The sequence below is a fragment of the Aythya marila genome (assembly GCF_965140915.1).
Source record: "Aythya marila genome assembly, chromosome: 1".
Taxonomy (NCBI): Eukaryota; Metazoa; Chordata; class Aves; order Anseriformes; family Anatidae; genus Aythya; species Aythya marila.
In genome coordinates this window covers 122072540-122098939 of record NC_139042.1, presented here as the reverse complement: position 1 = coordinate 122098939, position 26400 = coordinate 122072540, and the positions used below count along the sequence as shown (strand labels likewise).

General features: G+C 47.5%; 1 protein-coding gene across 1 annotated transcript; it reads right to left on the bottom strand.

The window, feature by feature from the left end:
• ATP1A1 (ATPase Na+/K+ transporting subunit alpha 1) lies at positions 1-25136 on the bottom strand. The gene is made up of 23 exons (XM_082780887.1): positions 24924-25136; positions 18825-18935; positions 17594-17653; positions 16364-16567; positions 15893-16006; positions 15189-15323; positions 14871-14988; positions 13744-14012; positions 12497-12695; positions 10966-11075; positions 9406-9540; positions 8464-8656; positions 7863-8038; positions 7238-7374; positions 5277-5427; positions 4669-4837; positions 4099-4253; positions 3624-3747; positions 2694-2839; positions 2435-2565; positions 1764-1865; positions 729-820; positions 1-339 (listed from the first exon to the last, which is right to left on the bottom strand). The coding sequence occupies exons 1-23, from the start codon at positions 24933-24935 to the stop codon at positions 311-313; spliced, it is 3072 nt and encodes a 1023-aa protein (XP_082637013.1). The 5' UTR covers positions 24936-25136; the 3' UTR covers positions 1-310.
• Between the last annotated feature and the right edge of the window lie 1264 nt (positions 25137-26400).

Genomic DNA, 26400 nt, shown 5'->3' with positions numbered 1-26400 from the left:
TGGGGGCATCCTCTTAGAATCCATCTTTATTTGTAAAAATCCACATATAAAATCTTCTGTTTCCTTTTACAAAAAAACAAAGGCACGTAAAGCTACTCAATCTCTCATCCCCATGGACTGATGGTCTGACACTTCCCCCCATTCTTCCCCCTTGCTTTCTCCTCCAGTCCATGTTTCTTCGTGCTTCCTCCAGTTTCAGCTCATTCCTGCCCAGGCACAGTTCTGCGCTTGCAAAGATGAAGTACATGCACACAGGGGAGATGGTGGAGAGGTGGCATGGGCTGTGCGTGGAATGTTCTACAGGCGCTTTTTAGTAGTAGGTCTCTTTTTCCACCCAACCTAGAAGATAAAAGGAAGGAGAAGTGAACTTTACAGCCTTGAGACTAATGCAGAGAGCTTATTTCAGGCTCTGAAAACTTGCACAGCCATACGTGTGCTAGAAAGGGACCTAGTCACATAAACTCTTGCCAGGTAACTGGGGTGCTGCAGCTTTCGGGCCTTCTCCTGACTTTTTAGAATTTCCCGAGCATTAATGCACAGAATTAATGCTTGAGAATTAAACTCACCACAGGTTAAGTGGCCCAAGTTGTCAAAGAATAGTAAACGCAGCAAAACACACCCCCCAAAACACACCCCCACGAGGTGCTCAGCACCGGGGGTCCCCAAGCACACCTCAGCAGCACGAGGAGGTAGGGAAGGGAACACAGAAATTAGCAACACATTCTTACCACCAGGGTTGCGTCTGATAATGAGCTTTCTGATTTCATCGTAGAGGAATATAAGGAGGGAGTATGGGAAGGCGCAGAACCACCACATGGGCCTGTTTGGGAGAGGAGACAATGAGAACACAGGCAGAGGAGATGCTCTTTGCCTAGAAGAGCTCTGATTTGATAGCACAGAGGAATACAGATCTTGAAGGCTGGCTAGCCCCAGCTTGCCAGTGCACCCACTCCCACGAGGCTGTGGTTCAATGAAAATGCTCCAAGCCAAGAATTACCACCTTTTTACTGCAGTAGATTAATCCACTTTTGTATATTAATTCCAACACAAGGTGTGTCACAGCACCTTTGTTCGTCTCTGTACCAGCACCTCCCCACCTATTAATCCAGCAACATTTCCTCTAAGTGCCTGTAACCTTTGTACCCATGGTCTTGCTCATTCAAACTGCGCTGCTTTCCCTTATGACTTACATGTGCTAACCTCCAGTTGCTGCAGGCACTGGGCAGATGCCAGCTTTTTGTTAGGAAATTCTAGCACTTCAGCACTTAACTCCAAACAACACTTCTGAGCAGAACTCAAAACATACCAGGAGTGGTTTTTTGTTGTTGTTTTGTTCTTGTGTTTATTTTTTTTTTTGTCGTGAAGATTTCATGGAAGTTAAGTGACAGTTAATCTGAGCCTAAATCCTGCTGTGAAATGTTGCAATGCTGTTGGGCAATGCTTATGCTGGCACTCTCTCAACCATTAGGATTATTAGCATGCACCAACTGATCTATCTGCACCTATGCCTCTTAAAAGATTTTGTGCTAATTCTTCGGAAGGTAGGATAAGGCACAAGATGTCATCACCAACTCTTCAGTAAAGAGGAGATAGCTGGCCTATATGTTAGAGCAATTCAGCTTGCTTTCTTTGGAGGTACAGTCCCCTACCCATAAAAATACCCCCATACAAGTGCAAGAGTAACTGCTCTTCTCTTATCTCCCTACTCAAGCACTCTTGTTCTGTGGTGTAGCCTGCCGCACAAGAAGCGTGATACAACTTACTTGAGGGGATACATCCTTAGAGCAACATCCATCCCGGGACAGTAGGAAAGGAAAGCAGCCAGAGCAGTCTCCTCAAAGAGACCAAATATTAAGATCTTGTTCCTAACAGAAACAGGAAAGAAAACAGTCAGGCTCAAAATGCTCTTGTGGATGATATCCTAGAACCCACCCTCGTTACCACATGGTAGTGACTGGAGCCAGACGTTCTGGGCTAGCCCAGAAGTCCATCAGGTGGGGGCTGTCAGGCAGTCCAAGCTGCTGGCATAGCTGTCAGAAGGGTCCTGTTGTGCCTCTAGAGCGAGTATTTCACAACTGCACCAACCAGCAGTGGCCTTCACCACAAGTTCAGAAGGCAGCTGGGGTTCAGGTCAGCAGCTCAAGACCTCGGCTGCTCTGTCACTGCACAAAGCTGTTGTGATGGAATATCTCCCTGCCACTGTCATTCGAGGTGAGTTAGCTTCTACAGACAGTGTCAAAACAAGTCAGCACTCCACTCTGTCTCAGCCCAGACTGCAGCAGGAAGAACGAGAAAGACACCTGATGCCTTTACCCACCACCAAGGCAGACTGTTTAAGACTTGTGCCAAGATGCCCAGGCACTGCTAGGATGGTGAACTGGAATGTCACGTGCTGTGGTCCCACCCCAAATCCTCCACAGATGGCCCTACTTACTTCATTCCCTGCTGGAAGACAGAATTCCTTCGGGTCTTACAAATGATCAAGTCCGCCCACTGCACAACCACAATGCTGACAAAGAAGGCTGTATGGCAAGTGAACTCCACTATTTTCCTCTGTTCATAGGTCTAGGGAACAGACAAAGCAGAGAACATTTGTTCAGGTACACTGCTTTTGCTCTCTGGTCTGAGCACCAAGTCCAGCAGACGCATTACTGATCTGTCTGGCAGCCTCTCAGCTGTGCCTCAAAACATACCCACTGCTGTCCGTAGCTGTCTTCGACGTCGTTAATCCATCGGTCATCCCACTGGACTCTGATTCCTAGCAATCCAGAGGGCCAGAACCCATTCTCTGCCATGATTACAAAATAGGTGAAGAAACCTCCAAGGGCCTGGATCATACCTGAACGGATAAGAAAAGGGAAGACAAAATGATTAAGCTACCGCACAGTGCAATTAACAGAAAGCAGTTTACTGGAGGCCCCAGGCACCTCAAAAAATTGCTCCCTGTGGGGCTCAGTCTCCCAAAACAGCAGCTGTGGAACTAGTTCATGCTAACAAACTCAACTGCAGACATTTGCTGAGCAGTTTCTGCTCCCAACTTTGTACACAGTTACTTCTGTTTTGCTCTGTACCGTGAAATGCATGGTACTCAAGGACAGCAGATAAAACTCTCTTTGTGTTCTCATTAAGCCTCATCCACCCCCCAGTCTTTGCAAAATACAGGCAAGAAGGTTCCCAAGGTCTGCTGCAATTAAGCACGAGCTCCCATCCTGTGAACCAGGCACGTCTCTGTAGCTGCCTTTAATCAAGGCTCCTAATGCTGTGTGTTTAGGGATATGCTGGAGAGAATCCTTTACTTCTAATTAAACTAACAATGGGATCTATGTTCCTGCTGAACAAGTCTGAACCAGAGGCGAGCTGGTTGTCAGCCAGCTCCTTTACAGTGCTATGCAATTAAACAAAATTACTGTGAAAGCGATTCAATGGATCAGGCTGCACAAGCCACTGCTATGTGCTGTAGGGGCAGGATCATGGAAAGTTCTCAAAAGCCTGAAGGTTCTGGTTTACACAGCCCAAATTTCAACCCTACCAAAATAAACACAACAGTCACTGACTCAGGATGGCATATAATCCCCCACTACCACCAAGTCCAAGACAGTGCCAGAGCAACCGGAGCAGCTTACCGATCTGCCCGTAGGCCATGCTGATCAGCCTTTCATTCACCAGCTTGTCTGTTTTGGGATTTCTGGGCTGCCTCTTCATAATGTCACTCTCAGCTTGCTCGTATGCCAGGGAGATAGCAGGGACCTTTGAAGGTGACAGGTTTGCCGTTAGAACCACTTCTGTTTTTTGTTGTGCATAGCCTCATCAGGCTGAAAGTATGAGGCAGGGGAACAGCACTGCCTCAAAACCCAAGATGTGGCATTTGGTAACGACCTCCACCCTCCCCAGCATGTCTTTACATGGAACTAAAGGATGCTCAGACTTGGGAGAGCCAAGAAATAGGGAGTAGGTTCTACAGAAGTATCAAGTGGGAACTTATTTAAAACAAAGCACTCAGGAAAAACTGTATTTGAACATTTCCTTACACCTGTTTTTTTAGGGTACCTAAAAACATCCACAGTTCTTTTTGAGATAAAAAAAAAAAAAGACATTCACCATGTCAGTGCCCAAGTCAATGCAGAGGATGGTGACCGTTCCCAGTGGAAGGGGGATGTTCGCAACGATGAAGATCAGGAAAGGTGTGATTTCAGGAATGTTACTGGTCAAGGTGTAAGCGATGGACTTCTTCAGGTTATCAAAGATCAGACGCCCTGGGGCAGGGAAGAGAAGAGCACAACCCTTGCTTATCAGGAGAAGTAGCTCACAGGCATCTTCATTAATAACAAGGAATGGCAAAGTGCTAGTGCAATAAATTGAAGAATTCTCCTGCATGTAAGGGTGCTGTACAAGGCAACAAGGACTGCGTACATCAAGCATTAAATCACCTGTTCAGAAGTAGCATTTTCTGGTCAGTGCAATCCTTGTCTGCAAGGTTAACTGCAATACAGCAATATAATACTGAGCCCTGCTTGCTGGAGGTCAAACAAGAGTCCTTGGAGGTACCTCACCCCTTCTGCTCTTCTTTGAGAGGATGACCATAGGGCCAAAGCACCAAGCTTTTGTTACCCAATTGCTTTCCACTGTTAGCTGTCCCAACTGTCCATTTAGATGCAGTTATAAACTCACCTTCTTCAACGCCCGTGACAATAGAGGCAAAGTTATCATCCAGCAGAATCATGTCAGCTGCCTGCTTGGAGACATCTGAGCCTGAAATGCCCATAGCAACACCGATGTCCGCCTTCTTCAGGGCTGGGGAATCGTTCACACCATCACCTGTGACTGCTACAATGGCACCCTAGTCATGAAGAGACATAAGGCAAAGAATGAAAACATCTGTATGGTGTTTTGGACAGAGAAGGTTTCTCCTATCTTCCCCTTACCCCTTTTTAGGTTCTGATCAGGCTTGGCTTATCAGGAAGGCATGCTGCTCCCTCCAAAGATGGTGGAGGAATTACTGCCATGTTGAACCTGAACCCTCCCCAAGCACCTCCAGAGAATTTAAGAATTAAGTGCAATTAACCTGTAAAACCTGTACACATAGGTACTAGCAATTAGCCTGACATCAGTAGCCCAATGGCTACTGACAGACTGAAGTTTAGTCCAGTTCCATTACCTGAGGGCACTGAGAAAACTTAACCCTGCTACTTCAGCAGGCTACACTGCTTGATAATTTATTGATAATTTATTGTCTAGGGATTGCTTTGATAAAAGTCTTTGGTCTCCTGTCTTTTTACCTGTCGCTGACAGCCTTCCACAATGATAAGCTTCTGCTGAGGAGATGTCCTGGCAAAGACAATTTCTGTATGATGCATCAGGATGTCATCCAGCTGCTCGCTAGTCATGTCCTTCAAGTCTGAGCCATGAACAACACAAGCCTTAGCATCCCTGCGATCAAGAGACAAGAACATTTGACTTCATAAGTTAGACTTATGTTATATTTGTCCTACAAAGCTACAGCTATTCAGTACTCTGGGCAAAGATCAACCCTTGCTGTGGGTGACTAAGCACCAATCCGGGCAGCCTCTGCACGGGAGTTTATGCATTTAGTCTAATGCTCCAAGTCTAAAGTCAGATGAGCAGCACAAGGCAGTGCCAAGCAACAGACAGAAAGCCCCACACGCAGCCTAATTCTTTCTATTGCTTTTGAAAAAGGCAAGGCGTACACAAATTGTTTCCACAGCTCTTGGTCTCCCTGCAAGAGAGGAACCCCTGGCTCAGGCAGTTAGCTTCTAACATCACAAAAGATGCTCTCGTCTTCTGCAGATGATCCTTTTTCCAACAGACTGTTGACCTACGCTTGGCTTTTCAGAGAGCTCGTGCTATGCCAGCTCAGCCTATCTTACTCTCTTCAGCAACAAAAGCACATGTTATATTTAGACTGGTTTGGTACCCTGCATGCTACGGCGAAATACCACCTCTCTAACCCAGCATACCATCCCTTATAGGTCTAGGGGATTATCCGTGCAGCTACTGACATCACGCAGTTTAGACAGGGAAATTCCTTCCCCACCCTTGCAGCCAGCTGTTGATATGCTCAGTCACACAGCCCAGCGATCCCCAGCCCTGCATTGCTAGGCTGTGAAGTTACCCTCAATAAAAGGGAGAAGAATTCAGCCACAATACTTGCCTTCCCCTAACAATTCATCCCACAGGGCGTCTCTATTCACAGTTCATAAACTACATGGCTACCCTCCAGGCCAAACACAGGCTGGGTCAAGCTAAGCAACGCAGACAGCCCAGCCATTCTGCAAACAGCCCACTTCTGCCAAAGCACATTTTCTTCGGACGCCTCAGTTCTGCACTGGGCTGCGAAGACGAACTTTAACCCCATAAAGGGAGAGAACTCCATCTTCACATTTATCCTGCGCTCACAGTTACTGACCAGCAATTCCTCCACCCAGCTCAAGACCTGCTCCCTTTGCCTACCTGAAATCAGACCCTGAACTGAGCCTGCAAGCAAGAGGAACAGAACTGGACGCTGAGTGCTCAAGTTCACATGTGGTGTTTCAACTCTTCTCTCAACAGTGAGAAACAGTTAAACCAGCTTGACTTTTTGTAGCCACAATCCAAAGTAAGTTGGCCACCAAACTGGTCTTTTTTTTTTTTTTTTTTTAGCAGAGTTTTCCTATGAACCTCTAAGGTAACTTAATAAAGAAGCTTAACTAAAATATATGTTTGGGGGCAAAACTAGATTTAACCTCTATTTAAAGATCGGAAATCACAGGAACGTGTGGGTTTGAGCACTGCTCAAAACAGTCCCTAAACCTTTTCTCCTAAACCACTACCTAGCTATTCTTTCCTGCCCAGTATGTAGTGCTTGTGTCCTCAGTGGAGAGGAAACACTCAGCTCCAGGGGAAAAAAGTTACATCCCCCACAAAAAGAGACTCCACCCAGCCTGCTGGTTGGTTGTTTCCCCCAGCTGGGGGGCAGACCATCAAGATATGGGGCAGAGGAAGGAAGGAACTGCTGAAGTTGTCTAGATAGGGCTTACTTTGAACTACATGCACACTCAAGGCAGCTTTATGTATTCTTCACATAGCTCACGACACATTGTGGAGGAGCCACAACAGGCTCAGCTAAGCCTAAGCCGAGCTTTTCATGTCTGGGGAGAAATGCCGACAGATTATCCGAGGCAAGGAGAGAGGCAAATACTTAATTCTTTGAAGAGCTTTAGTGTTCCCCACGAGTCAGTACCTAGGGTTTACTTGGCTGACAGGAATGTTGAGTCGAGCAGCAATGTCTTCCACTGTTTCATTGCCCTCAGAGATGATGCCGACACCCTTGGCAATAGCTTTGGCTGTGATCGGATGGTCTCCTGTAACCATGATGACCTGGAACACAAACAGACTGCCGTGAAAGCCTTGCCCCTGCTGCAGAGCAGCACTGCCCAGCAGGCAGGATCCCTTGAGACTGAAGGGCCACGTGGCTTTTGTTCCATTATCGAGTCCCAGTACAGAGCAAGCCTGAAGTACAGCTAGTATAACATGTTATGCATTTGCAAGGGATTGAGGTGAAGGGAAGACAAAATTGATAACCCTGAGTCACATCTCCAGTTCATTCTCCAATTTGTGCTTTTTGTTCTCTGGTTGCAGTCAGTACTGTGGGACATATAGAATGACACCTGAGCCAAATCATGTGTTTTGGGACAGACACCACTACAGCGTTTGCCAGTGTCCTACAAGTCTGGAGCCCTACAACTCTGGAGATCTTGACCAAATACTTCCCTTCACCCACATTATAGCCTCACACACAGCATGGGAAGAAGCCCTTCGTATCCAGAGGTTTAAAGCTAGGCAATCTCAGCCGAGAAAGTAGCTACCTTAATCCCAGCGCTTCTGCATTTGCCAACAGCATCTGGCACAGCAGCACGAGGAGGGTCAATCATAGACATCAATCCTACAAAGCAGAGTTTGTCTACAGGAAAGTTCACTTCGTCCGTGTCGAACTGGAAGCCTTCGGGGAACTGGTCATCAGGCAGAGCCAAGTGACAGAATCCTGCAACACATCAAAACCCACGATTATTCTGTTCCTACACATCAAAGAGGTAGAGAGTGTGAATGTTTATTGCACTCCTGTTCTGATAACTAATGGCCGTTGCTGGGTGCCCAAACACAGCTTGGTTCCCACGTAACAGAGCAAATCTAACATGATGTGACCCCACGGAGACTGAAGGGCTCAAATACTTTGCTTCACTTTGATCCAAGCAACCCAGCTGCTGGGCAGGACAAGACCCTGCAGGCTGCCCTGTAGGTTAAGAGCTAAAAGCAGAACTGTTCCTGTATGTATCACTGAAGTGACCTTGACTCAGCACTACACACTTCATTCCTGCAGTATAACGAGTGCTTTGTTTAATCTGCGGGGTCTCTGCACCAGAGCACGAGGGACAAGCCTTTATTTATTATTAAAGCTGTTTTTCTTACCCAACACTCTCTCCCCAAGGCCTCCCAGCTCAAGGTAGGCATTCTGAAAGGCATCTTTCATCTCCTCATCCAGTGGTTGCTCTTTGCCATGAAGAAGAATGGAGCTGCACCGATCCAAGATCCTCTCCGGAGCGCCCTTCATCACCAGCAAGTAACGGGATTCTGAAGGGTTTGCGTTCTTGTGGATGGACAGCTAGGATGGAAGAAATTAAAGTTTTAGACATTTACTTGTGCCCTTCCCAGCACATCACCATCGCTTTAAGTTTTTTGTGACTACAGCAGCTCAGGATTATTGGTGACATTCTGCTCTACTTTTCATTCATCCAGACTTGAAGGAGGTCCTCAAACTAAGGTTTTCATAGAATGGCTTGGGTTGGAAGGGACCTTAAAGATCATCTAACTCCAACCCCCCATCATAGGCAGGAATACCACCCACTAGATCAGGTTGGCCAAGGCCCCATCCAGCTTGGCCTTGAACATCTCCAGGGATGGGGCATCCACAGCTTCTCTGGGCAACCTTTTCCAGCATCTCACTACCCTTACAGTGAAGAATTTCCTCCTAATATGTTTTACTACATGTTCTGTAACATTACCATAAAACTACAGATGTGGCACAAGCCTTTTGTGTCCAAGCTTCACCTCTAAGATCATTTCCCTCTCAGCTCTGAGTTCCTCCATTCTCTGTGCACTACTACCACATAGGTGGGAAAGAGTCTTATCTTCTTTCAGCAACTGATGCCTCTGTGTCAAGGTAGCTCCAGCAGCTCTTACACAGCATAACTAAGTAAATTTCACTAGCTCTATACAGACTCAGTCTACAAGCAGTAACAGCTAGACAAGATTTTGGTGTCAAAACAAGTTTTGAAGTAGTCTTCATGCAAATTTACGTAAGTACTTCACACAGTGTCTCCCCCTCAAGAGATAAACGAGAAACGTGCTTACCTGGTACTTGTTGGTAGAGTTAAAAGGTATTTCCACCACTTTGGGATACCTCTCTCTCATCTCCTTGACAGAACCACAGCACAGTTCGATGCATTTCAGAAGTGCTGATTCAGAGGCATCCCCTGCCACTGCTCTCTGAGGAAAAAAGACAACTATCAAAGGGCATGTTCCAGTGAACTCACCACAAGATCAGACACGTCAAAAAAAAAAAAAAGTGCATTCAGCTCAGCCCAGTCCCAGGTTCTACATAACATGAGAGCAGTAAAGAATATTTCCATCATCCAGCCCTGACAAAGAGCTGCATTTCAGAACGCTAGGCCTTTTGTCTGAGAGAATAACAGTCTCCTGATACCAAAGCCAAGCCCTTTTAAATGGTAGAGAGTCAGCTAACCAGATGAAGTCAGAAAGAGGATGAATGGTGAACTTTAAGAACTGATATGAGGGATTTCTCAGTCATATACTGCAAGCTGTTTGCCACAAAAATGCAAATGCAAGATTGGAAACTAATGACATGCATAGAGATAGATACTTGTATGCCCTCTCCCACCCCAAGACAAGATCACCTTAACAAGCCTCTGGATGAGAAGGTTTAATCTATTCCCTTCCCCACTCCCCAAAGTAAAATCAGCACTGGTAGAGACTGCAGGTGAGTTCTCAGCCTTGGAGATCCGCGTGTGCTCTGTGTCCTGCCTGAATTTCCTTTGCTGTAATTTAAACTACTTCTTGCCCTTCTGTCTCTTTTGTCCATGAATATTTTTCTTCTATTTTTACACTACTATGTTGGTACCTAAAAACTTCTCTAGAACTATTCTTTGCTCAGTCTTCCTTAGACTGGAGGAAGTCCAGCTCTATCTTCCATGTTAAAAAAGACCAGAAGTTACAGTCAGGACTGCTATGGAAAAATAAATTGCCCTATTATTTCCATCACCACATTATGATAACATTCTCGGGAAGAAGTTTATGACATAATATGACTAATATTTGACAGATTATGAGCATTGTACAGTTAATTCAGCCCTGGCTTGGTCACAGTTCAGAATCAGGAATCCACGTTGATGTTATGTTGGCATTTGCACCCGTGCTGAACCAGCAAAAACTTAAAAAGCTAAGACTTGCCAGTGAGAACAGAACGGCCAAAGACAAACAGTCCCACGGCTGCTGCTCCCACAACTCTAGTGTCCACTTATCCTGGCTCCCAGAACTGGGTGTTTGTGGCTTTTAAGTATATACATGACAGAAACAGCAGTTCTTGGAACAGTTGGACAGGGGAAGCTGCCTAGAAAAAGTTTCTGGCCCTTCCTAGTCCTTTCCAATGTATCTGACCCCCAGACAAACCAAAGATAACAGTGGATGGCAAAGAGCCTGCTGTGGAAAGCATCTTCCCTGTCCTATTTCCTCTGTCAACAGCAAATCTATAAGGGCACTTGACTGCAGATGAGACCAAGAGTTACAGATGTCTCTATTTCAGAGTTCCTTAAGCCCTAATGAAATTGAATCTCACCACCATTATGGGAGACTGGTGGGAAAGGAGCAATGCAAGCGTTGCTTTTGGGAACTCACCTTAAGGATTGGTACATTTTCCTGATTGGCCTGGAACACGGCACGGTTGCAGAGACCTGCAACCCTGGACAAAGCAGTCCAAGTAGCTGAACTCTTGTCAAAGGAAGCACCTGAAAGCAGAGGAAGAATGTTAAAAAACAACCAAAAAACACACAAACACGATACTCCATAGGCTTAACAGTGAGAAGCCTGTACCTCATGATCAGGAGACTCACCTAGAGCACACTACAGCTCCTTTGTTTCCCCACCCCCTTCCCCAAGTACTCGATGAGCAGCTGATTATTTTAAGACCTGATGGTGAAACAGTGATAGCACAAAAAACCACCTCTGCCACCAAGTAACTGATGAATGCAATAGCAGCAGAGACCAGGCTGGCAACATCCTTTCAGAGTAGGTAAGTAAAGGATGCTGGGTGCCACTTCCAGCTTGTCTCACTTTATCCATCACCCCATGAAACACCCCCCAAAGAAACAATGCTTAAGTACACAGCGAGATAATGCTTCTCCCATGCTGCCTCTTAAGATGGCTTCAAGGGAGATGAAGTGAACAGCTAACTGATAAGCTGATGTACTTTCCACAAAGAGGAATCTTCTGTGTTTATTTCCACTGCAGCCAAGCCAACCGTTGCCAAGCCAGAACTAAGTGCTTCCAAATAACACTTTATTTATAGCTTGTTACTTTGCACTAGCGTTAAAGACTAAGAACAATAAAGCAGCTTTAAGTGGTTGGGACAAGAACAATGTTTTGTAGGGGTTGGGGGAGCAGGGCAGAGAACAGCAGCCCCATTGGAGAAAGGTTATGCTGGTAAAATGCTGCAAGCACAACCTTTCACAAGGTAGATGAGAGCTGGAAAACTCCTGAATTTGGTTGTACTTACTAAACAGTTCTGGAGAGATAAGTACCTCTCAATAGCACAGCATGCAGAGATTTCAGATTCTTATCAGTATCTGGAAGAAACTTCCTGCTCGCCTCTTACAGAGGCTTCATTCATTGCTACCACAACCAGGACGTTCTGGGAAAACCCCTGTCCAGGAGCAGCTGTCTACTTCAACATGGGAAATTTCAGTCCACGTCTAGTCTCAAGGAATTCATTATCAGTGTCAACATCTCTTCTGTCCACTTTTAAAGCTGTACACACAACTTAGGATGAGGCAATTTGGGATATATTTTGGCAGAAGTAATCAGGTACTGTGAAGTACTGACCAGCAAATACGCCTGTCCTGTTTGTGGAAATAAGGACCTGAACATTCAAGAGGTTAAAATTCCAATGGACTGGTTTGATGCAAAAGCAACCAAGGGATTTTTTCCTGTTTATGGATTTAGGTAATCCGTTTACGGATTAAACAGAACTGTGGTATAGTGCAAAGCTTCCTAAAATTCACCACAAGCCTTTTAGCAAATCATGATAGGAGTCCCTGCACCATGAACTTCACTTGCACTGAAGAGCTAGGAACACAGGCTCTTACACAAAACCCTTTTTTTTTTTTTTTTTAAAGAAAGAGATGCCTCCAGCACAAAGAGATGGCCTTACCACTCTGGTTCTCTGTAGTATCAGCCTCATGAATCTGATTGTCAAACCACATGTGTGCAACTGTCATGCGGTTTTGTGTCAGAGTGCCTGTTTTGTCAGAGCAGATGGTGGATGTGGATCCCAGAGTTTCCACAGCTTCCAGGTTCTTCACCAAGCAGTTCTTGCGAGCCATACGCTTGGCTGTTAGTGTCAGACATACCTGGAGACAAGGAATAAAACGGGTTAGATATGTTTGTGCACTAATACCATGCCACCCCACTCACTGTGGGCATGGAATGACAAAATTACACACCCTGCAGTGATTCCTGTTGCACACCAGCAGGGTGAGCATGAACTGCAGCGCTTAGGGTCAGCTCTTATACTACGTTTAAGTGACAGTTTTCTCCAGAAAATGGCTTAAGGTGTCAGCCTCCTGTTTCTCGGTGTATTAGGAAGGAGATAACATGCCCTGGAGTAACATTTTAGTGTTAACTAACGTTTAACATTACAGTTCCCTAATAAGAGGAACTCTCAAAATAGGTAGAGGCAGGCCACGTAGAAGAAAGCCCAAAACAGCCCTGGAGATAGGGCAGTGACTTGCTCGTATAGGAAGCAAGCAGACCCAGCTGCTTTCTTGCCAGAAGCTCTTTGGGGTTGAAGCTCCCAAATGTTTGTTTCCTGCTTCAGCAGCTGCTCTGCAGCCTAAAGCTGCACAGAAGCCTCTAGACCTGTCCACCAGGACCCTCTACACAGCTAAGAGCACCTAGATTCTCCTCTATCTGTATGGGAAACCAAGCTTACAAGAACCTCTACCAGCTGCCGGATCAAAACTGGGGACAACAGCAAGACTTGCTAGATGCTCTGATAGCCCTTCAGGACTGGGGGGCAGGTGTGTATGTGGATATAAAAAGCAAACAAATCAACACTTAGAGTAGAAGGACCCCTCCCCACCACAGAAAAAGGGAGAAAAGCCAAATTCAGGACTCCTAGCCTTACTCACTTCATTCTACAATGCCAAGGCTCTTTGCAGGTCTAATTCAAGAGACTCACCTTCATCAGATAAACAGCTGCAGAACCAGAGACTGATTCAGGCAACTGGTCAGAATACACTAAATTTATAAAACCTAACCCTGCACACTCACCACACAGAGAACCTACAGAACTTTAGGTTCACCTCTGCAAACACATGCTGAGCATGAAGCACTCCATTTGCTGAAGAACCATACAGTTTATGCATGAAGTCAACCTCTTCTTCCAGCTTCACTCACCGTGACAGTTGCGAGCAGTCCCTCGGGAACGTTGGCAACGATGATTCCTATAAGGAAGATTACTGCCTCCAGCCAAGTGTATTCAAGGATCAGGGAGAGGATGAAGAAGCTGACACCCAGGAACACAGCCACTCCGGTGATGAGGTGGATGAAGTGTTCAATCTCCATGGCAATGGGAGTCTTTCCCCCTTCCAGTCCAGATGCCAGACTGGCAATACGGCCCATCACAGTGCGGTCCCCAGTCCTAATAACAATGCCACGGGCAGTGCCTAGAAGAAAGACAGGCTTTAAGACAATCTCCCTTCCCAATACCCTAAACTGAGCTTGTTCAGCCTGTCCTACAGTTTAGCAAGCTTCATCCAAGATAATGCAGGTAGACAATCCAACAGGCCAAGGCCTCCCACCACAGCTTTAAAAAAGTTTCCAGAAATAAATGGGGACAAGGGCTACATAGGATTTATGCATGAGTGGCCACGCTGTATGCCCTATCCCTTCTACCCCAGGGAATCAAGAATCCACTTGGTTCACGTACCAATTGCATAAGCACTTAATGGGAGAAAGAAGTCTTCAAGAAGTGGGTTATGTCCTCCTCTCTCCCTTTAAAGGAGAAGCCCATTTTCTCTTCCCAAGGTTCTTAAAGATCAAGAATATTCCATGGTACTGCAGGTTATTTTGAGCTTTTTTTGGAGGTGGGACAGAATGTGGAACTTCCACACTAGTGGACACCCTGTGATATGGAAAATATGCTCTGGGCTGCAACATGAAGAGGGCCTACCACTGTACTTGGAGCTACTACAGAAGGTTTGCCAGAAATGTTTGATATTCTGGATTTCTGCAGTAGCTTGTTGTGTACACCTCAGACTAGCCCTCTTTGTTCAAATAATGGTACTTTGTGATTTAACACTGCTGTAACAGGGCAATCATGTTTGAAGACACACCATGTAGCTTCATGGTGTGAAGGGAATGGGCAATGGAAAGCCTTCACTGGGCATTTCCAGCCTGCTCTTGCATGGTAGGACTGGACTAACAGCAAGTACTCTAAACACATACAACGTTTGCACTGCTTACCTATGGAGTTCACTCCCTAGCACTGTTAATACTTTAGCAAACTAGGAAGAGCCACCTACCTTCCACACAGTTGGTGGAAAAGAAGGCAATGTTCCTGGTTTCCAGTGGGTTCTCGTTGGAGAAGTCTGGAGACCTGGTCTGAGGCTCTGACTCGCCAGTAAGTGAGGAGTTATCCACCTGCATGGAGGAGAGTGCTACTTCATACACAGCCGGACAGATGATTCAGCAGCGACAGCTGATAAAACACCAGGCGCTCCCCAAACGTTCCTCTTTTACCCCACCACTCAACCCGTTCACAACATAGAAGAAATTCTTAGAAACCAGACTAATTCATCATCCTCCACTACGAAGCTTTCAGACAGCCTGTCGCTGCTCACCTTGCAACCATGTGCAGAGATGATCCGAAGGTCAGCTGGAATTCTGTCTCCTCCTTTCACCTCCACTAGATCTCCAACTACAACACCTTCCGCATTGATGCTCATCTTCTCACCATTTCTGACTACAAGAGCTTGCTGGAAGACAGTAAAGAAACAACTTGCGTCAAAAGCAACTCTTAAGAAAGGTGCTCAAAATATCCAAGCATCCTAAAATAGTTGTCTCATGCGTCTAAGGAGCTTTCTGCTTGTGCTAACGTGTTTATCTCAGATACATTTAAGAAAGATAACTATTCTTGTTTTCTCACTACTTAAATTCCTTGTTGCCAAGGTGACAGTAAGATGGTTAGGTATGATACAGACCGTCCATGTCCTCTGAGTTTTAGCGCTCATTTATCACACCAGTTACAGAATTCCCTACACCATCAAGAAAGTTATGGATTTTAATAAGCTGGTGGATCTCACAGGGTGCCAGGAACTGCCCTGGATTATTAGCATAATTACTTGGAACAGAAAGAGGAACTAGCGTTCCCCTCAACATTAAGAGGGAGAAACCCACACTAACAGCTTGGCACAAAAGACATCTTGCCTGCTGAAAGCCAACACACAGCATTCACCACAAGGCATTTTTTGAGTGAAGCTCGTGTTTAATACAGCTAATAACCCTGAGCAAGCGTGGCAGATCAAGGAAACGAGGTATTCCATACCTGAGGCACCATGTTCTTGAAGGACTCCATGATCTTGGAACTTTTTGCTTCTTGGTAATACGAGAAACAGCCAGTAATGATAACCACAGCTGCCAACACAATACCTAGGTACAGCTACAAGGAGCAGAGAAAGTGATTGAGAGCGTGATCTGCCTGAAAGGCTTCCAGCTCGTCCAGATGAATTGCTTGGTATTTAAATGCCCCATTACAAAGCGTGGAGGTAATTGCAGTCTCCGTACATTTTGTACACAAAGGCTGTCCACAAGCCACTGTTGTTAACACAACATGAAGGAAGTCGGCTGTCCATTTCATTACATGGAAGCACTCCAAAACATGTTAAGCTCACCCACTGAATTTCCCGTACTTCTGGGAAAAGCTTCTGGACTGAATGCCTAGAGGAAGCCGATATGCTTTAAGCCAAACAAGCTGCTCAGCCTGCCTCGGAGGTAAAGCAGACATTTTTTTACTTACGTTATCTTTGTTGGGCTCCTCCTCCATCACGCTTTGTATGCCGTAAGCCAGAAAACACAGAATAGCACCGATCCACAAGAGGAGTGAGAACCCTCCGAAGAGCTGCCGACAGAACTTCACCCATTCAGGGGTGGTGGGTGGGGGCGTGAGGGTATTTGGGCCATCACGAGCCAAAATCTCAGCTGCGCGCGCAGTAGTCAAACCCTAGAAGAGAAGTTCCTTTTAGAGGCATCGTGGCACGACTGGCTGGGGAAAGCAGTTTTAAATTTGTTCATCTTCTGCTTGAGAATGCAGGTAGAGGCCTGCCACAGCAATAAGGAGATGCTAACAGATAATGGGAACCTCCACAGCTGCCAGGGCTCAGCAACCGAAGTGAAGGATGTGAAAGCTGCATGCTAGAAGAGGAGCTACAGGATGTTGGATGCTCCTTGAGGAGCCTGCACATCATATGGCTACAACACAGAAGGCAGGCAAGGGAAGAGTGCTACAGCAGCAGACTTTGATCAGTGATGAACAGCCCAGTGCAATCCATCCTATCAAATTATGGAACAAGTGAAAGCTGGGGACTATAAAGATGATGACACTTGAGATCGTCTTTCCAGGAAGTTCAGCTTTTAGAAGCCAAGGTCTTTGACAGAAGTATGCAAGCCTTCTGTAACAGAGACAGAGCAGACTTGTTGCTGTACGCAATCCTGAAAAAAACACACACCTTAAAGCAAACAAGAGCAAAGGTGCACTGCAGAATCACTGCAGTGCTTCTGCACTAGCCTTTGAGGTTAGCCAGAACATTTGCACACCTGTTACTATAAAAGGGTTGAAATTTTTAACTACTGCTAACCATCACCAAGTCTCTGGCATGTACTAGCTCACTAGATTACATCTGCAATATAACAAACATTTGCCTTTATTACAAGCTCTTAAGGAAAAAAAAAAAATCCAAGAATCAGTTTGACCTTGGAACAATTCAGAGGCAGATAACAGTGACTTTGTTAGAGAACAAAGTCACTAAAGCATTGCATGCTGGCTGTACAGTGGGAGGACGAAGAGGAGTATTTGTGAGCTCAACAGTTCTCTCAAAGCCTGGGAAACTTCACTGGAAGAGCAGAGATTAAACAAAAAAAAAAAGGAAAAGAAACAGACCACCCAGATCTCCCTTTGTGAAGTGCTCTGAGCCGAGACTGCTCCTTTTCCAATCAGGGCAAAGAGGGAGGGAAAACAAAGTCTACTTACCCGACTCAAGTCTGTTCCATATTTACGATGAAGTTCATCAAGGCTGAGCTTGTGGTCATCCTGAAAGACAAGAAACAGATGAGGGGTGACCACACTACCTGCAGATTGGTCAGTACAAACTCAATGATTCGCCCCATCAACAGGTTTCCCTTCTGTAACACCTCAGAGACTGAAACTCTTGTCACAGAGAAGATAAGCTAGAATCTTCCCATCTCGTTCAAGAATTCAAAACAGTCTCCTCTTCAGCATTCTTCTGGATATTTAGGCACAACATAACTTTTTAAGCAATCCCTGATTATATCAGGGCAGTCTATCTCACAACAAATTTTGTGAAGCCTCTTTTTTTTTTTGTTTTGGTTGTGGGAGGTGGGGGGGTTGGAAAGGAAGGTGTACATAAGATTAGCTGTGTAATTTCACATGTTTAAGTAACGCTGCCAGCTTAAATAATGTTTCTCCCCCAAAGAGGCTCTGTTTCACAGCCAGCTTATTTTCAGTTTAAAAAAAAAAAGTACACAGCAGTATCTCACTTAAACAGTGGCACTGCAAGGAACAGATGCCTTAAGCTAGCATCTCCACCAAACACAAAACCTGATCTTTGAGCAAGTTTTAGCAGTCCCTCTCCCTAACAAACAGGGCCAAAAAAAAAAAAAAAAAAGTGAGCCCAGTCTCCATACACAGCACAGAAATAAAGCCTGTATCAACTTCAAGGCGAGCAGATCTACGTCACGTGATGCTCATGCATATGTACAGCATCATCCACCATTCACAGATGGGGATGGAAGACGCTCCTCACGTCCTCACACACGATTAAGGAGTACTAATACTGAGGTCAGTCTGAGCTGAGGCCAACAGTAAATGGAGTTGTACAGATTCCACTCCTCAGCTGGAACGAAAACAGCAGTCTCACCCACATGACAGCACATAAAAGCACTGCTGCTCTCCAGATAATGCTTGCCTGGGTGAGGAGAAGCAGCTACACTTTGCTGCGTGTAACCCAGGCAAACAAAGACTTGGGTTCTGTGTCAAATGCTTTTGAGAAGTGATGTTTTCAGGGCCATCATGATGCTGAAACGCTCATAGGATGACAAGTTTGGAGGCAGAGGGGATGGGAAGGGAAATCAATGCCTTCCCTGCTGTCAGCTCACCAGCACTTTTCTACGAGAAGCCACGTGAGGCACAAGGCTTTGTGAACACTCTTAAAGCTGCTCTTTCCACGCCTTACAACTCTTACCATTGAGACTTCCTTCTTAAGCTCATCCATGTCCCTCTCCACCTTCGCCCCCTTTTTCTTCTTTGCGCCATGTTCGGATGTTGCAGTAGGCTCATACTTGTCTCTTCCAGCCTACAAGAGAAGACAGAGTACTGTTAAGAAACACCTAGACTCAGCTTCTTCAGCAGCAGATATGAGCCATATACACAAAATCGCCAGGCGGACAATAATTATGTTTGTGTTTTTTGGTTTTTGGTGTAACTTTAGTTACACCACTTTATTAAAGAACAGACTTAGTGAGCAGCTAGGTCTGCTCAACAGCATCGCAGCCTACAGCCTGACATTTTACAAGTCTGGCTGGGAGGAGAGCGAGCTGCATGCTATGCAGCCAGCCTTGGTGTGCGAGCCCCAGCTCAGGCAGAAAGTGATGAAGAGCAGAAGAAACCAATTCCTGAGTGCATACGTATGTTCCCTTCAAGGCATTAACTCCTCCTCCCCCCTGCTCAGCCCTCCACATCCTCTGGCAAGGAGCAGCCTATCAACTGGAGATAAGTAAGAGGTGGTATCTCTAACTCAAATTTGGGGGGATAAGTTCCAAACACTTTCATTCTCAGTTTGGCGCTCGAGCTGAGCTGTTACACAACGGAAACCTGCTTTCAATTTATGGAAATCTGTCCAGTAAGAACGATATTCAGAGCAGCTCACTTTCACAGCCCTGATCCGTGCTCAGTCCAGCTTCAGAGAAGCAGACGATTTGCTTAAAACCTCTTTACTCAGATGGATTTTTATTCTCTTTACTCGTGGTTAATTTTACATTGAATCACGCAAAGACTCAGATCTTAAATGCAAATGAGCATCTAAGGACAAAGAAAGCATGAAGCAGCAAATACAGGCATCACTTGAGACCAAAAAAAAACTACAAGAAACTTGGACAACCTGCAAGGTACCAAAGCCAGGCACCAGCACGGCCTCACAGAGCAGTTCCTCCTTTAAATACTCCATAGGCTCGTTCCCAACCCTCACAAGCCTCCAATAGCTGCTTTCCTCCCTCCTTCCCTACCGTGCAGGGCCTACGACATCCTGCCAAGTTTCATGCGATGACATTTTCACCCAGTAAGATCTCCGAGAAGTACTTTGAGATGAAACAGCCGCCAGCAACACCTCAGTCAAACCGGTAACAAGATTAAGGGGAGGTTTCAAAGGCGCTGCCTTGCTCTTTGCACGAGTGCCTCAACTCACAAGTCGGATTCCTGAGAGCAGTCTGGACACAGAAACTATTGTTGGGATCCAAGAATCGTCCTGTTCAGCAGCAAGCACGGGAAACTTATTTTTATTATTACTTACTGCAAGAGAAGCAGAAAACCAAACTAAAAGTGAAACTACACTAAAAAAATAATCCCCCCAAAAAAATAATCACAGCTTCCCTGCAAAAAATCATCGGGCACATCTAGACAAGGATTTATATTGTTCTAAGAAAGCTTTGGGCGCATCACACTGCAGCCACATTCACACATTTCACGTGTACAGAGGAATTCCTCCTTACTCTGGTCAGTAAAGGTGGGCTTTGCATCCCCTGCATGCAGCTGCAGAGCTGTGCAGTGGAAGCGGTTTTGAAGAAGTGGAGCAGAGTCTATTGGCTGTTTGCCACCTCCCAGCCAGGGAAACGAGACACACAACTGCAGATTGTCAGCATTCTTGACATTCTCTTCCCTGTACCTAAACTCCCATTGCACTATTAAAAAAAAAAAAAGGCGCGAAAGCCACAGAACTTCAAACAGCACAGTCCTCGCATTCCAGCATCCTAAGAATTTGCCATGGGGCAATTCACAAAGTCACCATGAAGCTTCTCTCTCTTTCCTTCAGTCTCTGAAAGAAACAACTTCGACCGCTGCTAGATCTCTGGCAGGCAAGTCCAAAACAGTCCCCCACAAAATTCATGCTTCTTGATTACTGCTTTAAATAAGTGACTTCTAATGAAGGTGAAGAAGCCGGTGCCCAAATTGGCATGCCAGCACCTCTGGCTTCACCCCTTCCCCACCAGAAAAGCATGGCAAGCTCTTGGGGACTTCCACAACAAGTACAGTGGCTTAGCCCACTGGGGCAGCAGTGAATATAGCCCAAGAACACAGGAAGCTTTAGCTCTTGCAGCTGCAGAGACAACCTGCAAGGAGGCCAAGATGAAAAGGCTCACCACCCTTGTTCACGCATGATTCGCTTAGAAAAAAAAAAAAAAAAATCAAAAGAGCCCAGCATCAGCTGCAGGCAGGACAAAAAGCAGACAGAGTTACTTGTTTCTGTAATAACCCAAGTACTTGCTAGCCTACCAGCTTCTCAGTTTAAGAAGAAAAAAAAAAAAAAAGCACAGTACCTTCCCTTCTGTTGCTTACTACCATCTCCCACCCTTACAGAAAAGGTGGGCCAGTAGGTTCGGTCTCAGCTCTGAGCTTCCTGCTCTGTTGTTCAAACGTGACCTTGAGGCATGGATCAAAGCACTTGCCCCTGGTCTCTGCCCTCAGGGCGGCTGGCAGAGGAACCTCACAGCTCCACAAAGGCTTGCCCTGGGACAAGGTGTCCATCCTGCCCCTCAGCGCTGGAAGGTCTCCCTGCTCTCCCCTCCTTTTCCTGCCAGACATAAGAGCAAGCATACGGTAGTCCTGACCCGCATCTTATCAAGATGCGAGCACACGGCCTGGACACAAAGGAAGGTCTGTCTCATCAGAAATGTCACATCTGTTACTTTGCTTAGCTGAGGAACACTTCTGACTCATCAAAAGTGCCACAGAAGAAAAAAAATAAAAGAAAAACACAACTTTTTCCTTCCCTTATGTTTTTTTTCTCCATTGGCTTAGGCAGAACAGTTGTCGACACCGGTGTAAGAAGTCTTACACATCCCCCAGAAAACCCTATTGTCTTTGAGGCAACTTATGCTTTTCCTCTCTGGACTAATTGAGCCATTCATGGCTGATGTCTTAAACACAAGCCATGATTGACCAGGAAACGGGAGGGGTGCAAATCAGCAGACAAGTTCTGAAGTATCCTATTCTGCCATTGCCTAATCCACCAAGCAGTGTCAAGAATAAGCCAAAACAAATTAAGCCGTCTCTGGAGGCCTGCTCTGTTCTAGTACTTATGTCATTACAATCAACTGTGCAGAGAAAACAGAAAAGTTACTGTCTTGCTGCCTCATGGGACAACCTTCAGTAAATATATTAAGCAGATGAGTCATGATACTGACCATCCCTACTGGACTGGAAAGGTTGCTCCATGACCCTATGCAATACTAAGAGAGGGACGTGAATGCCTTCCCAGGATCCTTCTTACTGCCTCCCAAAAAGCAGCGTTCAACCTCCTATCTTTCATCAAAAGCCCAACTGCCCGCCTCAGCTGAGCAGGCTCTCGGCAGCCAGGACAGGATGAGGCAGTTCGTGGCAGCCAGCAACTGCTCATCATGAGCTCTCCTCACTGAGATTCAGCAAGCAGACAGCTGCCTCCCTATCTATGGGAGGACAAGCCTTCCCTGCATGGCCAGAGGGCTAAAACTTGCAAGGGTTTTCATCCTCAAGGTTGAAGAGGGACTATCCACATTCCTCAAGTCTTCTCCACACCCCGGGACAAGCATTTCTTCTCATGGAGCCTCTTGAAGAGCCAGGTGCATAACTGGCTTTCCAAACACCAGAGTGTTTTTCAGTGCTGTATCGCTATAAACTGTAGCAGTGCCATCTCCTACAGTTCTTTATGTGGCGTATTAGTGCATCTCTACAGTCAAAGGGATCACATCTCCGGTGTCTGACACACACATGAAGACCAGAGGAGCTGGTACCTTCAGCAACCCCTTGGGAAGGGCTGGGTGAAGCACAGCCATGCAGCTTTCGGTGTGTCAGGACCCCACTGGCCCATACAACCTGTCAGAAACCTTTTTATCCTGTCACATTGCTTTGAGGAAGTGTGCGTTGACTAGGCCCAGCCTTTTCTTTGGCCAAAGGAATAGCCTCTCAGCATACCAGTAAGAAGTGGGAGTGAAAGACGTAGGTAGAGCAACATTGAGATTTCTTAATTGCACCAGATGATTGCTTTGATTTGCATAATTTCCCCTCAGTTGGTCTATTACACAACACACCTTCCTAGTTCCTGACAGGAGAAGAAAACTTAACCCGGGGTTCAGGCATTAGTATCGATCCCCAGAAGCCACTCCGAGCACGCAGTAATGACCATCCACCCTGTGAGCGTAATGAGGACAGAGTCTGCGGACAGAGATGAAATCCTGCCTGCCTGCCCTCCTCCCCTGATAATGCACATACCCAGGCAGCTCACGGCCCTCCCATTGCCATCTAAAGTAAAACAGCCGCTCCACTCAGCTGCTCTTCACAGCCGCCACACACAGGGAGCTTGTTCTCACACACACACACGCTCTTACTTTCTGTTCAAGGCCAGGCTCCCATGGGAAGGAGGTTTCCTTTTTGGGTGCCCTAAGTCAGGGCAAGCGCACGCTGTTGAGCTGTGCAGTCACACCCTGCCCTTTTTTTCCACTACCTTGCTCTTTCACATCCCTATTTTTTTTCAAAGGGTCCTAATTACCGCATGTTCTCCCTGCTAAATGAGCGAATCTTGTGACTGGAGGAATAATGCAACAGTGTGTGGCTGCCCCAGACTTCCCGGTAGTATGCTGCTGGTTCGGTTCCAAGCCAATTGTTTACTATGCACACACAACCCACGTAATTTGAAGTGCAAATGAGCTAGCTATATATATATATATATATATATATATATATTAGAGCTAGCCTTCTATATTAGAGAGCACTTAACTCCCATTAGTGAAGGCAAGATGGCCTGAGCCCCCGAAGCCTGTGGCAATGCTGTCACACACAGAGTTAAAAGGTTTAAAGCATCCAGAAGGCTGCATCGATGTCTCCCCCCCAAAAAAATATTAATTATATTTGAGGTGAGGTTATTGTACGTATTACCTGTTGCCCACTAGCCTGAAATGAAACGTGCAGTGTTACCTGACTACAACAGGACTTCACACCAAGGCAAGAGAGCAACCCTCCCAAGCTCCCCCCCGCGTGCTCCTCAAACCCTTCTCCAAACAACCATCCTTTCAGCCGTGTTCCTCCACCTCTCCTATTCGTGCTGGTGTGTCAATACCACTGGTTGTACCTCACATGGATGAGGACAATGGGGAATCAGCCAGTGTTTGAGCAGCGCCTGTAGGCAGCAGGCAGGGACAAGGCAGCCACCCCTGCGCCTCCGGGCACCTCACAGCTCCGCCCTCCACGTGGAAGGGCACATTTTGTTTCTGCTCCCCAGCCGGCCATGTGAGCTTAAACATCCAACTTCAAGTTCCCACTTCTGTTCTCAAGAGCCTTCGACTGCGTTTAGTTAAGAGATATAATCTGGATTAAGGACTTCTCGCTGCGCTGCGGGCTGAAGGCTGGAAGGAAGCCGGGGCTGACACAGCGCCTTGCGAGCTGCACAGCATGCTGGGAGGCTTTTATCAGCCCAATTAGCAGGATAGACATGATAAAGTCATGCATGATCACCTTCCTTATGCCACCAAGCCTTATGAGTAGCCGCGGGGGCAGATAAGCGAATGGGCGCTAATAACCAGCCCTTTATCCTGTCACACCCCCGCGGGGGCCTGCTGTCTCAACAAGTCTAAAGTACTCCTGCAGAGGCCAGGAGCCACGAGAGGGGCTCTAGAAGGGCAGGAGATAACCGCAGCCTCCCCCCGCAGCAGCCCGGGGACCCCCCCCTCGGATACCGCACCGGGCTCAGCCCCGCGCCCCGTAGGCGCGCCCTGCGCTCCCTCCGCGGCCATTGCCCACACCGCCCTCCTGCTTCGTCCCTCCCTGCTCCTCCCTTCCCTCTCCCGAAGCAGACGGCAACCCTGCACCGGGATGTGTCGGGGCGGCCCCGGCGCCACCCTCCGGCGGCGGCCCCAGCGAAAACGACATGGCCGTCTCCTCCCGCTTCTGCTCCTGCTCCTCCCAGAGCGCACAAAGCAAGGGGCGAGATGCAGCCGGGCAGCCCACCCCCCCAGCCGGCAGAGCACCCCCTTTTTACCCCCGCAGCCCCCTCCCCGGAGCAGCAGCAGCAGCGGCGCCCCCCAGCCCCGCCGCTCACCCCCTTGCCCATGGTGCGGGACGGCGGCGTGCAGACCACGCGGCAGGCGACAAGGAGCGGGGCTCAGCGCAGCCCGGCAGGTGCCGACCACCCTGCTCCTTCAGCGGCTGCTCGCTCCCTCCCTGCTGTCCCCCTCCTTGTCGCCGTCGTCCTTCTTCTTCGTTCCTCCACCTCCGGCACCGCTGCTCCAGCCGCAGCTCCAAATTCCGCCGGCTTCCCGCCGGATAAAGAGCCCCGGCTGCTCTGCACCTCCCCGTCCTGCATTGTCGCCCCGCCCCTTGCGGGCGGGGAGCCATTAGGCTCGGGGGCAGGTTTTTAGGGGGGAGCCGTGCCCGCAGAGCGGCTCCGGGGCTGCTTTCAGGCTCCCTTCCACCGCGCCTCGCCCGGGGGAGCGGAGCCCCGCGGGGGGCCGTGGGCTCCCGCTTGGCTCTGCCCGGGGCGGTGCCGCTGGAGGGCGCTGTGCTGGCTCCCGCTGCCGCCGCCGCCATGTCGGGTCGGGGCGCGCCGCTGCCCCGTGAGGGGTCGCCCACCGGACTGTGTCCCCTCATAGACAGCCGTGGGGACCCCCGAGGGACCGGGGGAGCCTGCTATGAGGGGCTGGGTGCCTCCCCGGGGCCCCCGCCTGACCCTGCTGCTGCCGTCGGGCTACGCTGGGTAGACGTGGCGGCCGAAGTGTTTTCACGCCTCCCCAGGTTAAAGCTCGTTGTTTGTGCTAGGAGATGGATAAATACTGGTCAAAACCGCAGGTTTAACGCTTTGTGATGACTGCAAACGGCGGCCGGGACCACAGGGAAGAGTTACGGGCTGTATTTCCATGCCCTCTGCTGCCCAGAGCACCTAACGATGTGGTGATACCCATAGTTGCTTTACACTCAAAAACATGGCAAAGAGATGCAGAAGCTGTAGCTCAGTGCACTTGCTCCTTACTTCTCTCTTTACACTCCGGCAAAGATAATCAGTTCATGATCTTTCTCATTCTTGACAGCTTAGAAGAACCATGAGGACCCTCTATGCACCTGGAAATGCACAGGGAGAGCCACCAAGGAAATATTTTGGGAGCCTCTTCCCTGCAGGAGGCTGCACTTGCTGAGAGCCCCAAGCACATTGAATTATAGCTGGGGGCATAGGGAACACTGCTGTGGAAGAGGAAAACTTACATTTAGATAAGCAAGCATAGAAGTAGGTAAGTATGGAAACTTACATTTAGGTAAGTACAGTTCTTTTGAGGTAAGTAGGGTTTGAAGCTGCCCTCAGCAGGAGAAGAGAACTGAACTCAAGCTGAGAAAGTCCTGGAGAAGAGCTTTCTGATCAAACTGTTTGCCCACAGGCCCATGTGTGTAACAGGAAGGGATGCCACCACAACCATGGCAAATGACTGTTTTAAAGGCTGGTGGGAGGCACTGCACCACTGGTGGAGCTTGATGCTGTCGCTGTGTCCTGGACTTGCTTTTGGAGCTTCTGATGGATGCGGTGTATG